At 52.8% G+C, this 15953-nt stretch overlaps 1 protein-coding gene across 1 annotated transcript in view; it reads right to left on the reverse strand.

Annotated features, from left to right (window-relative positions):
• LOC140404553 (RNA-binding protein FXR1-like) overlaps positions 1–15953 on the reverse strand; it is an 89252-nt gene that overhangs the window by 27317 nt on the left and 45982 nt on the right. Inside the window, exons 3-7 of the mRNA XM_072493156.1 lie at positions 13732–13827; positions 11330–11399; positions 9763–9911; positions 7246–7339; positions 4095–4238 (exon numbers count right to left, since the gene is read on the reverse strand). Coding sequence (XP_072349257.1) covers positions 4095–4238; positions 7246–7339; positions 9763–9911; positions 11330–11399; positions 13732–13827 — 553 coding nt within the window. The remainder of the gene's footprint in view (positions 1–4094; positions 4239–7245; positions 7340–9762; positions 9912–11329; positions 11400–13731; positions 13828–15953) is intronic.

Below are 15953 nucleotides of genomic sequence, written 5' to 3' on the forward strand. Positions count from 1 at the left end.
AGAGGGGAGAGGGCGAGAGGGGGAGGGGGAGGGCGAGGGGGGAGAGGGGGAGGGAGGGCGAGAGGGAGAGGGAGGGCGAGAGGGAGAGGGAGGGAGGAGGGGGAGGGGGAGGGGGAGGGGAGGGGGAGGGAGGGAGAGCGGGAGACGGGGGAGGGAGGGAGAGCGGGGAGGGAGGAGAGGGGAGGGGAGAGGGAGGAGAGCGGGAGACGGGGAGGGAGGGAGAGCGGGAGACGGGGAGGGAGGGAGAGCGGGAGACGGGGAGGGAGGGAGAGCGGGAGACGGGGAGGGAGGGAGAGCGGGAGACGGGGAGGGAGGGAGAGCGGGAGACGGGGAGGGAGGGAGAGCGGAGACGGGGAGGGGGAGGGAGGGAGGGAGGGAGGGAGGGAGGGAGGGAGGAGGGAGGGAGGAGGGAGGGAGGGAGAGGGGAGAGGGGGAGGGGAGGGAGGGGAGAGGGGGAGGGAGAGGGGGAGGGAGGAGGGGGAGGGGGAGGGGGAGGGGGAGGGGGAGGGGGAGGGGGAGGGGGAGGGGGAGGGGGAGGGGGAGGGAGAGGGAGAGGGGGAGGGGAGAGGGGAGGGAGAGGGGGAGGGAGAGGGGGAGGGAGAGGGGGAGGGGAGAGGGGAGGGGGAGGAGAGGGGGAGGGAGAGGGGGAGGGAGAGGGGGAGGGGGAGGGGGAGGGGAGAGGGGAGGGGAGGGGGAGGGGGGAGGGGGAGGGGAGGGGAGGGGGAGGGGAGAGGGGGAGGGAGAGGGGGAGGGAGAGGGGGAGGGAGAGGGGGAGGGAGAGGGGGAGGGGGAGGGAGAGGGGGAGGGAGAGGGGGAGGGAGAGGGGGAGGGAGAGGGGGAGGGAGAGGGGGAGGGAGAGGGGGAGGGAGAGGGGGAGGAGAGGGGGAGGAGAGGGGAGAGGGAGAGGGGGAGGGAGAGGGGGAGGGAGAGGGGGAGGGAGAGGGGGAGGGAGAGGGGGAGGGAGAGGGGGAGGGAGAGGGGGAGGGGGAGGGGGAGGGAGAGGGGGAGGGGAGAGGGGGAGGGAGAGGGGGAGGGAGAGGGGAGAGGGAGAGGGAGAGGGGGAGGGAGAGGGAGAGGGAGAGGGAGACGGGGAGGGAGAGAGGGAGACGGGGGAGGGAGAGAGGGAGACGGGGAGGGAGAGAGGGAGGAGAGGGAGACGGGGAGAGGGAGAGAGGGAGACGGGGAGGGAGAGAGGGAGAGAGGGAGACGGGAGGGAGAGAGGGAGACGGGGAGGGAGAGAGGGAGACGGGGAGGGAGAGAGGGAGACGGGGAGGGAGAGAGGGAGACGGGGAGGAGAGAGGGAGACGGGGAGGGAGAGAGGGAGACGGGGAGGGAGAGAGGGAGACGGGGAGGAGAGAGGGAGACGGGGAGGGAGAGAGGGAGACGGGGAGGGAGAGAGGGAGACGGGGAGGGAGAGAGGGAGACGGGAGGGAGAGAGGGAGACGGGGAGGGAGAGAGGGAGACGGGGAGGGAGAGAGGGAGACGGGGAGGGAGAGAGGAGACGGGGAGGGAGAGAGGGAGACGGGGAGGGAGAGAGGGAGACGGGGAGGGAGAGAGGGAGACGGGGAGGGAGAGAGGGAGACGGGAGGGAGAGAGGGAGACGGGGAGGGAGAGAGAGGGAGACGGGGAGGAGAGAGGGAGACGGGAGGGAGAGAGGGAGACGGGGAGGGAGAGAGAGGGAGACGGGGAGGGAGAGAGGGAGACGGGGAGGGAGAGAGGGAGACGGGGAGGGAGAGAGAGGGAGACGGGGAGGGAGAGAGGGAGACGGGGAGGGAGAGAGGAGACGGGGAGGGAGAGAGGGAGACGGGGAGGGAGAGAGGGAGACGGGGAGGGAGAGAGGGAGACGGGGAGGGAGAGAGGGAGACGGGGAGGGAGGAGAGGGGAGACGGGGAGGGAGAGAGGGAGACGGGGAGGGAGAGAGGGAGACGGGGAGGGAGAGAGGGAGACGGGGAGGGAGAGAGGGAGACGGGGAGGGAGAGAGGGAGACGGGGAGGGAGAGAGGGAGACGGGGAGGGAGAGAGGGAGACGGGGAGGGAGAGAGGGAGACGGGGAGGGAGAGAGGGAGACGGGAGGGAGAGAGGGAGACGGGGAGGGAGAGAGGGAGACGGGGAGGGAGAGAGGGAGACGGGGAGGGAGAGAGGGAGACGGGGAGGGAGAGAGGGAGACGGGGAGGGAGAGAGGGAGACGGGGAGGGAGAGAGGGAGACGGGGAGGGAGAGAGGGAGACGGGGAGGGAGAGAGGGAGACGGGGAGGGAGAGGGAGACGGGAGGGAGAGAGGGAGACGGGGAGGGAGAGAGGGGAGACGGGGAGGGAGAGAGGGAGACGGGGAGGGAGAGAGGGAGACGGGGAGGGAGAGAGGGAGACGGGGAGGGAGAGAGGGAGACGGGGAGGGAGAGAGGGAGACGGGGAGGGAGAGAGGGAGACGGGGAGGGAGAGAGGGAGACGGGGAGGGAGAGAGGGAGACGGGGAGGGAGAGAGGGAGACGGGGAGGGAGAGAGGGAGACGGGGAGGGAGAGAGGGAGACGGGGAGGGAGAGAGGGAGACGGGGAGGGAGAGAGGGAGACGGGGAGGGAGAGAGAGACACTACCCCACACTGTTTGAAGTCAGAACCTAAAGACATCAAACTGACCTGTAACACCCTCAACGTTTCTCTTTGATCTTTCTCCTTTCACGGGTCCCTGTGAGTTGTATCCCTAAATATGTGGCTGACCCCATCCAGGTCCAAATAGCATTCCAGAACCCCATAAACAGCCCGAAGAACCTGGCAAACAGGAGCCCAGGCATCCCGAGACCAGTGTGCATGGTTCCTTCCTCATTCACAAGTACGTCCTGCTTGAACTTTCGAGCCTGCCAGGTCAGGAAAAGGGGCTTATCTTTTTAATTTTTGTAGGTTTGTCTCACTGGACGATAAAGCCTTAATCCGAAAACTGGGAGCTCTTGGTACCAGTGGCTTTAGGTGCTTGGGAAATAATGGGAGCTTGGGGAATAATGGGAGCAAGGTTTCAAACTGGCACGGGCTTGCTTTGCCCGGCACCTCCACGGCACACATTAACAGAACCACAGAAACAAACTGGGATCTGCACCCCCACGCTGCATTCAGCCAAAATAAATCTGAACTCAAGACGGTCTGGCTGATTGCTACAGGATGTCATTCATTCCCAAGAAGACAGCGTTGGGTGCTTTGCCACGGAGTCACTGAACTGTTTGTCTCAGTTCGCCATGACCTGAACCTCACAGTTCATCATGGGGATGACGTCAACACCAAGTCTGCAGACGGTCTGTGAGAGAAACGGGGCAGTTGGCTCTTTCCGCCTTTAGAACCTTGGGGGTAAATCCAGCCCCGACTGTTGGGGTGAAAGTCTCCATCTGATGCCCAATTGGGCTTGGACTCTGCAGTAAATTGTTGCTTCGACGAGCAGGGGATTTGTTCATGGAGCGAAGGCGGCACTGGCAAAAGTCTATGCTCAATTGTCAAGGATGCAGACAGTCAACAGTGTCCTGAGTGACGGAGGTTACACACCATTCACCTTCAAGTACATTCGCTCAGACTTTGCTCGGAGAAACCCTGCTGCTGTATTCTACCTCACACCAAGTCCAGTTCCCCCATCGCCCATGCTGGCTCATTTACAGGGCCTCTTATCGTTGAATCCCACCCCAGCATACTGCCACCCTATCCCACCCCTACAAACACCAGCACTCCTCCAATTCTGTCTTGTGCAACCCCAATTCTAATCCTCCCGCCACTGACGGCCACGCCCGCCTTCAGGAGGCCGGGTCCTCCGCTCTGGGATGCCCTTCCTAAACCCCTCAATTTCTCTTTCAAAACCTACTGCACCAATGTCTCCTTAAACAGTTTGGTGCCAATCTGTGTCTGGCAAGGACAGGACGAAACATTGAGGATCGCTCACCATGTCACGGGCACCAGGTAAATGCAATTTGTTGCTGTACTTTCCCAATCGTAGCTCTTTGCGCGAGCCCGCGGTTCACACTTTGCGGGGACGAACACAACATCCAGCTCGCCAGTCCAGTGTCAGAACCACTCGGGCCACAGGGGACAATATGAAGCTACTAAGTCGAGACCCTCAGGCCTGCACCCCTCCTCTCCAGCCAGCCTCGCTCACCTCCAGGTGTTTCGTAGCCTCCTCGTTTCGGGACATCAGCATCAGCTTGGTGCGAATACTGCGGAAGTGCATGTCGCTCAGCAAGCCTGCACGCTTCACGGTCGACTCATTAATGGACTGTAACAGATACATTAGAACTTCCATTACTCTCAGATACTTGGCAATTTTTTTTTTTAAACTCTCACGCGAGACACTGCACCGTATTTAAGTTTCCATCTATTTTTGGGGCATGGAGCTAGTTTTGAGGTTAAGAACCTCAGAACGGTGCAACGGTCAGCTTCCATCACAATTCACCATCCTCCAATTGGTCACTGAATCTCTCCCACCCTCCCCAGCACAGACCTCCCACTTTGTTCTACCCTCCACGTACACTAGTTTGTTTTTTGGTATCTGCACTGGTTTCAAACCGGTTAAATCCCACACTGCCAGTTCCAATGGCAGATGATAGACCCGAAACGTCGGCTACGTTCCTATCCGGCCTGATCCATCAGGTACTTTCAGCATTTTCTGTTTTTATTCGCGGTCTCCAGCCCGTGGAGCGTTTTGTGCAGTCCACTCTGGTTAAGAGGAGTGGCAGGAAAACAATGGCGGGGACACTGCTGTTTCCTGACACAACATTAGAGTGGATAGTCCATTGAGTATCTTAAACCAGTTTTAAGTTGCCTCAGGTTTAACGTTGCAGATATGAGGCCAGTACATGCACTTATTGTTGGATGTGTGTTGCCGGCCAACGTCAGAGTGACCGGATGGTCGCCATTTTGTAGTAGCCTTTCTGGCTCGCCAACTCTTTCTCCCCCCCCCCCCCCCCCCCCCTCACACTCTCTCTCGCTCCAGCAAGCAGGAGAGCGCTGGCAAGAGGGAGGCAAGCAGAAAGTGTGCGAGCATATTTCATTTGGAAAGGTATTTTGTTTACAAAGAAAAGAATTTCGGAATGTACTATATTTCGACTGACAAGGGTAGGATGTTTCAGTGCTGCTTTCAGACAAAAAAAAGGGTCAAAGAACAAAGAAAAGTGCAGCACAGGAACAGGCCCTTCGGCCCTCCAAGCCCGTGCCGACCATGCTGCCCGACTAAACTACAATCTCCTACACTTCCTAGGTCCGTATCCCTCTATTCCCATCCTATTCATGTATTTGTCAAGATGCCCCTTAAACGTCACTATTGTCCCTGCTTCCACCACCTCCTCCGACAGCGAGTTCCAGGCACCCACTACCCTCTGTGTAAAAAACTTGCCTCGTACATCTCCTCTAAACCTTGCCCCTCGCACCTTAAACCTATGCCCCCTAGTAATTGACCCCTCTACCCTGGGGAAAGGCCTATCCCAGTCATACGGGTCCTACCAACAGCTTTGAAAATCGGATTTCACTTCACGCAGATAAGCCACTCTACATTATCTCCCACATTCAGTCCGCAAATCCCACCATGGCAGCTCGGGAACTGAAATTTAGTTAATTGCTCCATCTCCAATGCAGAGTCTCAGTAATGGTGATCAAGAAACCACCTAATTGTTGTTGAAAACCCATCTGGTTCACTAATGCCCTTTAGAGAACAAAATCTGCCGTCCTTACCTGGTCTGGCCTACACGTGACTCCAGACCCACAGCAATGAAATGTCCTCGGAAATGGGATTGGCAAGTGGCTCAGTTAGGGCTGGCCGTACCAGCAACACCCATATTGCGAGAATAAATAAACAGCACACTGCAAGCACTTCTACAAATAAACAACGTTAAGCCATCGAAAACCCGACAGTTAAGTCGTACGTGAATGGGAAGCTTCCCCAAAAATAAATCTGAAAAATGGATTTCAAGCCAGATGTTAATGTATGAAATCCTTTTTGTGATAGTTACTTCATTTCCAGAGCGCATTACATACGTCTCTGCCTTCTACCTATTAACCCAGTATAACAGCAATCCCTCTTTATATGTGCTCATGGCACTTAATCAATATCCTCCATATTAACAAGAATGAGGGATATATCATGTGGTATGGAAAATATCTTTCTTCAATCCACATCTTCAGGGAAGAAAAATGAAACTTACCTTGCACTTTCGAAGGATGCACCATTTTCTATCTGTGAGATTATTTTAGAACTTAGTGCAGGAAGGAGGCCATTTGGCCCATCGAGTCTGCACCGACCCACTTAAGCCCTCACTTCCACCCTATCCACGTAACACAATAACCCCTCCTAACCTTTTTGGTTACTAAGGGCAATTTATCAACGCTAATCCACCTAACCTGCACGTCTTTGGACTGTGGGAGGAAACCGGAGCACCCGGAGGAAACCCACGCAGACACGGGGAGAACGCACAGCCTCCACACAGACAGTGACCCAGCGGGGAATCGAACCCGGGACCCTGGCGCTGTGAAGCCACAGTGCTATCCATTTGTGCTACCGTGCAATAGTCTTGTCTCTCCATTCCTGAAGGGACTGACTTCTCTTCATTCAAACAGTACAACAGGTACTGGATGCCCTCAAGTACTTTTCTCAATTAATACTTTCATGGGATTTGGGCATGACTGGGGAGGCCAGTGTTTTTATTGCCCTTCCCCGCCATCATCAAGGTGGTGGTGAGCCGCCTTATCGAACCGCTGCAGTCCACGTGGCGTAGGTACACCCACAGTGCTGTTAGGGAGGAAGATCCCGAATTTTGATCCATCGATTGCGAAGGAAGGGCCGATACGAAAATTGGGAGGATAACTTCCATCAAAGTCACCCATTCAGCTGTGGCCGCCCACCCCCCACAACATGTCCAGCTATTCAACCGCAAAGGGCATCTCAGTTGAACTGGCCCCTGTTCTCACTGTATGCCTAACCACAAGACGTGTTGCAACACAGGAGGGGGAACCTTGGCTAATTTCCCCTAAAGCGGTGTGCCTGGAATTAGATCAACAGGCAGGAGGGATCAATCTCGGGGCCCACCCTGGCCTACCACAGCTCAGCTCTAAAGGTGACGCAAAACACAGCGTGTCCCCTCATTTGATCGGCCACACTGGTCAAAGAAAGTGCGAGAGAGAGAGTACCAAGGCAGAGGAAGGATCCAAGACTCAAAGCAAGTCAGGTGCTGAATGGATATTAAAGAGCTGGCCGAACGGTGTGCGCGAGACGGAATTGGCACTCTGCTCACCAGGAGGACCAGCTTGCCACTGCTGCTGTTGTAGACGATAGAGTCCGCTCCAACAGCTTTTTTGAAATCCTTGTGAGCGTTCTCGTTGGCACAGCTGCAGAAAGGAGAAACATTTTTGGGGTGGCGGAAGAGAGAGGGAGAGAAGGAAGAATAATCTCAATGTACAATAAAAGACTTGTTGCTACAGCATCGCTCACTGCTTCAGGATATTCAAAAGCACTTTATAGCCAATAAAACACTTCCGAAGACAGTCACTGCTCTTGGGTAGGAAACGCAGCAGCCAATCTGTGCACAGCAAGATCCCATAAACACCGTGATAACTAACAGAATCCATTTTTGTGCTGTTGCTTGAGGGATAATAATAATCGCTTATTGTCACAAGTCGGCTTCAATGACGCTACTGTGAAAAACCCCTAGTCGCCACATTCCGGCGCCTGCTCGGGGAGGCCCGTACGGGAATTGAACCCGCGCTGCTGGCATTGTTCTGCATTACAAGCCTGCTGTTTAGCCCACTGTGCTAAACCAGCCCCAATGTTGGCCAGGACACGGAGTACCCCCCTGGCTCTTTCAAAGATATTGGCCGTGCGGTCTTTACAGAGGGCAACGGGGCCTCAGTTTAACATTTCATCCACACACACAAAAAAAAAATGACACCACTGACAGTGAACACTTCCTCAGTCCTGTACTAGTGCGCTCGCCTACATTTTGTGCACAGGTCTCTGGAATGGGGATTGAATCGACAGCCTTCTGATTTGGGAGGAGAGTGCACCAGTCACTGAGCTGTGCCTAATTCATATCGCAGGCTGCTGGGAGCAGAGTGAAGGTGGAAACACCATCAGGGATGAGTAAGGGCAGCACGGTAGCATAGTGGTTATCACAGTTGCTTCACCGCTCCAGGGTTCCAGGTTCGATTCCCGGCTTGGGTCACTGTCTGCACGTTCTCCCAGTGTGTGCGTGGGTTTCCTCCGGGTGCTCCGGTTTCCTCCCACCGTCCAAAGATGTGCAGGTTAGGTGGATTGGCCATGCTACGTTGCCCTTACTTAGGTGAGGTTACTGGGTAACGGGGATAGGGGGAGGTGTGGTCTGAATTGAGGTGCTCTTTCCATGAGCCGGTGCAGACTCGATGGGCCAAATAGCCTCCTTCGGCACTGTAAATTCTATGTCTGTGTATGCTATGGAGCCAAGGCTCACCATTCACATCCCGACATGTCATTCCCATGCAGAACTTAAGCTCAGCGAGTAGGACAAGAGTGCGGCAGGTGGAGGCCAACATGGAGAAATGACCCTGGATCGGACAGAAACATACTGATGGGACTTCAGGAGCAACAAAGGGATTGAGGTGTCCAGACACACACAAAACCCAGCGGACAGGTACAAAAATCAATCCAAAATGCAATGTCAGCCTGCGTCTCGAGGGGAGACTGAAACACAAAAGAGGATGAGTGATGCTTCAGTGGTACAGGGTCTCAGTCAGACCCCCCCAGCGGGAGTAACTGGGTTCTGTTCTGGGCCTTCACAGCCTAGGAAGGAGAGATATTGGCCTTGGAACAAACGCCGTGCAGGTTCACCAGAATGATCCTGGGCTAAAATAAAAAGTTAAAGTGAGGAAAGATTACAGCGACTAGGTTGGTATCTTCTCAAGTGAGAGAGATTAAAGGAGAAGGCTGATTGATGCGTTCAAGATTAATTAATGGAGTTCTCTCGATTTTGGGGGGGGAACAAACATGCATAATCTTAAAACTTCGGCAGGCCATTCAGAAGTGGTGAACACAAGGAGCTGGAATCAATCGAAAATGTCAAAACTGAGATTGTTTTTTGCTGGGTAAGGAGGTTAAGGCTTATTAATAATAATAATAATGATCTTTATTGTCCCAGGTAGGCTCACATTAACACTGCAATGAAGTTACTGTGAAAATCCCCGAGCCGCCACATTCCGGCGCCTGTTCTGAGGGAGAATTCAGAATGTCCAATTCACCCAACAAGCACGTCTTTCGGGGATTGTGGGAAGAAACCGGAGCACCCGGAGGAAACCCACGCAGACACGGGGAGAACGTGCAGACTCCGCACAGACAGTGACCCAAGCCGGGAATCGAACCCAGGTCCCTGTGAAGTAACTGTGCTAACCTTATTGGACCAAGGTGGGTTGATGGGGTTAAGATACAGATCAGCCACGATATAACGGCATGAAACACGGAATAATTTCTGAATCTCACCCCCCCCCCCCTTGAAATAAAGGCCAAAAACAATCTATTAGGTCCTGGTATTACGTTTGCACCCTTGCATTAGCATTTGGTAATCTCCCTACATTACAGAAATGGCCACGGGGGCGAGGGGCTGAATGGGCTACTTTTCAAAACAGTTTATCGATGGGCCTCGCTGACACTGCTTCTTGACCAGCAATTGTCCAATCAAAGGCAAACATCGGCACCAGTTCACCAACCCAAAACACAATGACCGTGCTAAGCTAAAGACTTACTCCCCGCCCAACACCATACAACTGTTTCAAGCTAGACTCACGCTTCTTTCAGGTCCTCTGGCACTGGGATGGCGTATTTGTGGAACGTGGTCTTGGTGGCAGTCTTGTTGGGATTGACAGGACGAAGCCTCTCCATCGTGACAATCTCATTGTATGTGGCATCGCATGCGGCGTACTCTATCACGTAAAACTGAAACATAAAGGCAGCATACAAACTCAAGCTCTTGGTGTACAAACATTCACCCCCCCCCTACACAACTGGTATGCAAGTGGAGGACTTCAATCAAAGAGACTCCAACTGATACTATGAATTTGGAGGTACACGCCCGTAATGTTTGACTTTGTAAATAAATGTCCAACTGAACAAAGATTGGCAGTATCCCTCCTTCCTCAGCTGGCTTTCTGGAATAGAACAAACCAAGATGTTATGGAAAGCTCTGCTTCTCGCACACACACACACAGGAATTCCCATCCATCTTGAGCTTTTTATTGCAAGCCCTTGGGAATGGTCTGAATTACAGAGACGGTACAGTGCACGGGAGTTTACACTGCACACAAACCACCCAAATTCTTCAAAATCAAATCTTCGTGACCGATTCCATTCTTCCATGTGGACTTATCAAGACTCCCCTTAAATGCATCTCTCATTCGTGAGGTAGAAAAGCAAATAGGTAACTGGAGTTATTGACTCCCAACTGTCTACGTCAGACAAGACAGAGGGTGGCCACGTACCAGGATGTCTCACTGATTCAGCATCCGAGAATGACTTGGAATGGGTGTTGAAATTCCTCGGGGTCAGCTCTGGAGAGGAATGGCCTGTATGAAGTACATTCTTAACAATGGCTTTTTAAAGAATAATATTTCAGTCAGGAAACACATTCTGGAGGCTGAATGACAGCGTGACTTGCATCCAAAAATTCTTGGGCAAGGTTAAGATTGAAACAACTATCGTGCAGGTAGCAAAGAAAACAAAGAAATTCAGCAACTAATAGGGATATTACAGGAAGGCTAATGTTGAATTAAAATTTCAACCCAACACGCCATTCCTATATTACAAGCACTGAAATTCAGATAGATTCACAGCACCTCATCGAGGACCTGAACCACTAAGGAACGGGGCTACATCAACATCTTTGTTGAATTTAGCCACACCAGAGTTGCCTTGATTGCTCTCGGCGTGGTGGCGCCAAACCCCTTTTGCAAACATTCCCGACGGCAAAATATTTAGGATGGATAGAGTAGAAATAAAAGAGGACAATATTTGGCGGTAATCAAAATAAATCGGACCTCGGGCTCGAACAAATGCTGAAGCCTCCAATACGATGGGCAGGCAGTGGACGCTCATTTGGGCGAGTCGTCAGCCATTTAGGCATCTCAAGTGTCCGCAATGCCCAGCAGAATTATTTACAAGACTGAATGAGCGAGGCAAATAAGAGGCCTGGGTTTCCGATTTTGCAATCCGCTGGAATTTAGCATTTATGTACAACCGCTATTTTAACCACCGTAGTCGCAAGTGGATTTGTTTTTGTTTGAAGAGCTGCTTTACTTGCGCTCTTCCCCCCCCCCGCCAAAGTCTGGCTCCAAAACAATCGCAAAACAAATACTTACATCTCCCTTCATCATCCGGACCCGTGCCATCCACCATCCACAGGGTTCATTTTCGTTGGCTCGCGAGTAAACTGGAACGTTATAGTGATCACAGACATGGATTTTGTACAAGTTTTGCTTCACTGGACATCCACTTGACCAAATTTTTTAAACATGAGACTTGGTTGTGTCCCCCACACAAGAAATGTAAAACTTCGAACAACGCAGTCGACCATTTGGCCACCATGCCTGCGTCAACTCTCGCAAAACGGTCACCAACGATATCTAGCATTTGGGTTACCTGTAAATTTGCCCCCCTCTCAGTTGACATGCAAAACGTTGCTATGCACAAACGACATTCTGCGATGACGTCCAGGAGAGCATCAATCCCAGCCTCTGTCACATCATGTGTGCGTGTCAGGAGCCAGTGCCACCAGGGCAGCAATAAATTAGTGAGAAAGCAGCCACGGTGTTACAATGCAGCAGTATACAAGAACACACAGAGAGAGGTGCGCAGGTTAGGTGGGGTTACAGGGATAGGACGGGGGGGGGGGGCCTGGGTAGGGTGTTATTTCAGAGGGCCGGTGCAGACTCGATGGATCGAAAGGCCTTCGTCTGCAGTGCAGCAATTCTATGGTTCTAGCAGTAGAGCCTGCTCCACCATCCAATAAGATCATGGGTTTCACAAATCCACTTGTCCGTCCGCTTCCCCTATCCCTCGATTCCGAGATACCCCAAATCTGTCTATCCCAGCCCGAGATAAATTCATTCAACGATGGAGCATCTAGAATCAAAGATTCCCAACTCTGGAGTGAAGAAATGTCTTCTCGTCCGAATCCTTGTCAAACCCCCTCAGAATCTTTTTTTTTTTTTTTTTTTAAATATAAATTTAGAGTACTCAATTCATTTTTTCCAATTAAGGGGCAATTTAGCGTGGCCAATCCACCCAGCCTGCACATCTTTGGGTCGTGGGGGCGAGACCCACACAGACACGGGGAGAATGTGCAAACTCCACACGGACAGTGACCCAGGGCCGGGATCGAATCTGGGACCTTGGCGCCGTGAGGCAGCAGGACTAACCCACTGCGCCACCGTCCTGCCCAAATTTAGCGTACCCAATTCATTTTTTCCAATTAAGGGGCAATTTAGCGTGTTCAATCCACCTATCCTGCAGCACGGTAGCATTGTGGATAGCGCAATTGCTTCACAGCTCGAGGGTCCCATGTTCGATTCCGGCTTGGGTCACTGTCTGTGCGGAGTCTGCACATCCTCCCAGTGGGTGCGTGGGTTTCCTCCGGGTGCTCCGGTTTCCTCCCACAGTTCAAAGATGTGCAGGTTGGGTGGATTGGCCATGATAAATTGCCCTTAGTGTCCAAAATTGCCCTTAGTGTTGGGTGGGGTTACTGGGTTATGGGGTAGGGGGGAGGTGTTGACCTTGGGTAGGGTGCTCTTTCCAAGAGCCGGTGCAGACTCGATGGGCCGAATGGCCTCCTTCTGCACTGTAAATTCTATGATAATCTAGGATGATAATCTTTGGGTTGTGGGGTACATAGAGCATAACAGCGCAGTACAGGCCCTTCGAACCTCTATGTTGCGCCGACCTGTGAAACCACTCTAAAGCCCATCTACACTATTCCCTTATACAATTGTAACAAGACTTCTTGATTCACATACACCAATCCTCTTGCAATGAGCAATGGCAAAACAGGTTATTGCTCCAGGCACATCGCCAGCAAAACACAGGGATTCCTGCATCCCATCTGCAGAACATTAAAAGCTAATGAACAGGTACAAAACCTAATGGTAGCAGCCAAGGGAATATCGGCCGCATCTCCAAGAGACTGGATTACCAAGCGGTGGAAACTATGCTACACAGTTCAGGTCAGACAACCTCTGGAGTAACTGAGTCCTGTTTGGAATATCACACCCCAGGAGATATTGGTCGTGGGGGGCGGGGGGGGCGGGGGGGGGGGGGGGGGGGGGGGGGGGCGGATTGACTGGTACCAGGGACAAAGAGTTCAATTAGGACAGTTTCCACAAACTGGCCGGGTATTCCCTAGTGTGTAGAAGAGAAAGGGGTGATCTAACTGAGGCGTTCAAGGAGCTCAAAGGATTCAGAAAGGACCGATTGAGAGAAACTATTGCCTCTGGTCAGTCAGGACAGTAGCATGGCTTGCAAATTCAATGTGGGTGACTGGATACAGATGAATAATCAGCAATGATCCAACAGAACTTTTTCCCCTATTGCAGGGAATCAAAGTCCCATTTTAAGTTCAGTTAAATCAGTGCAGTCTCCACAAGCAAGCTGTGCTGTTTTGGGTGGGGGCGGGGGCGTGCAGCGAGGGAGCTAGCAGAAAGATCTCTCCAACAGTTAACATAACGGTTGAACATTAGCAATTTTAAAAAATAGCTACATGTTTCTTACCTCAACTTCATCTCCTTCACTGATCTCTTTGCTGAAATCTGCAGGAGGCGGCAGGCGCACGTCACTGAAGGGAAGTTGTCGTTCAGGTTGCCAGCTGCGGTACAAGAATGGTGGTGGATGTAGTTCAGGAGCTTGCACCATGGTCTGGCAGTAAAACATTCCTTCCAGGACCGGGAGAACGCAGCGCTGTCCATTACCCACTGGCCCCCCGCCAGGGTCTGCTGCAACCACTGTGGTCCTACCCGAAGGCTAAAGCTTTCGAAGCCACTTCCCAGGATGTGCTAACTCAAGCATTGGACTACAGTCATATACGGGCTAAACCAGTCACATACGGGCAAAACCAATGTCTTCCACCAATAAGGGCAACATTGTAATCTTGGCATCCCTTCAAAGACCCGATTTGCAAGCTTCTACATCGACTCCACAGAGCATAACGGCGAGGTCAGAAGAGAGGGGCCCAGGGGTTCAGGAGGGTCTAATGGAGGGATTATGAGGGGTAGAGACCCAGTGTGTGCAATGCTAGTTAATTTAAGCTAGTTTTGCACCCTTAAAATGGGTCTCCAACATCAGAAAAGGAAGGACAGGTACAGGCCCAATGGGCCAGCCGGCCTATCCGATATTGCTGCAAGTGCATCAGACACTCCCCTCCCACTCAGTGTCGAATCGACGGGCAGGGATGAAAACTATGAGATACCATGGCTCCCATCAGGAAACTGGAACAAGTCGAAGCGATCACACCAACGCCGATTTCAATTTCAGGATCTCCATCTGGAGATTGGATTTCCACTCCAGCCAAAAGTATCAAACAGATATTCAGCCAATCAGCAGTCACTGCACGAGAGGACAGCCTGTTTCACTGTTCTCCACATCTAACCTAGTCCCGCCTCTACGTACCAACCGTTGGGTCTTCTTTCACGATATAAACCTTAATCAAATCACCCACGCCTACATTTCTCCGCAGTCAACAAGACAATACTCTAGTCTAAACGGGTGGCTTCGTGTTTTAGACCGAGAATTAATCTCGTGATTCGACTCTGCAACTGGTCCAAATCCTCACGCCGCGAGGGCCTCAGACCCCCACGCCGCGAGGCCGTCAAAATTGAATTGGTCCATTCTCATTACACCCACTCTAGGCCTTTAATGAAATAGCCAAATAGCAACATGTTAACACCAATCCCCACGTTACACCAGTGCCAACCAGTCTCCAAGCAGAATCCGAGCCACTAACTCATCACTTTCTGTATCGTGGCTTCCAGCCAGCTCTCAGTCCAGCACAGAAGATTACCCCTAATCCCACAATATGCAATCAGGTCACCAATCCTGGAGGTCTCTTAATAAAAGCTTTGAAAGTCCAGGCAGACATTATCCACAATCAACTTGAAGTCTTCAAAAACTTCACAACCCGATTGAGTCAGGGTCTCTCTCCTTGGGCACTCCCTGGCCTTGTGAAAAATTGAGCGCATTCTGGGCAAACCCTGCCATCGTGGAATCAACTGCACCCACCGGAAGTACCTTGAATATTGCGCGGTGTTGAACGGTCATTTGAACATCACAAAATCCTGTCCTGTGGGCAATGCCAACTCAAGGCAAAGTGGCACAAGAGCAGGTGGGGCAGGAAGGGAGAGTAAATATTTCACAACCTATAAAACTATACGGTCCAGTCGGCCAGCATTCAGCAGTCAGGATTCCTATTCCAGTTCTTACAGACAGGCAGTTGGACGTTCATATCAGCGAGGAGCAGAAGTGCCAACGAGGCACGAAGCAGCCGTCTGGCGTGAAGGAAGCAGCACCGAGTGTACGGTACAGCAAATTCTCCCATCTCAGAACACGGGTCTGTGCACACCGGCCTAACCGGGGAGCAAGCTCATGGTCCCGTGGGGCAGCAATGCTGCTTGGTCGCGAGCAGGCAGCATTGGTGTCCACCGTAGATTTTGTTGGTAGCGCCCGACTGTCAGGAATCTCAGCCCAGGGAGGCCATTCGGCCCATCCCAGCCTTGCTGGCTGTTAACGAGTTCTTCAATTAGGGTTAGCGACCCTGCGGCCATGGGACAGTTTCTGCTCCTCGCAGGTGACGGGTTTTAGAAACCCACCGACCATTTTCACAATTAAACAGACGAGGGGTTGTTGCCGACCACAGCTCCCCCGCGCTGCTATAAAAACATTTGTGACTCTAAAAGGCATTGAAATATGTTCGGAAGAAGAAAGCACTTCAAATGAATA

Source organism: Scyliorhinus torazame, chromosome 31, assembly GCF_047496885.1.
Source record: "Scyliorhinus torazame isolate Kashiwa2021f chromosome 31, sScyTor2.1, whole genome shotgun sequence".
Taxonomy (NCBI): Eukaryota; Metazoa; Chordata; class Chondrichthyes; order Carcharhiniformes; family Scyliorhinidae; genus Scyliorhinus; species Scyliorhinus torazame.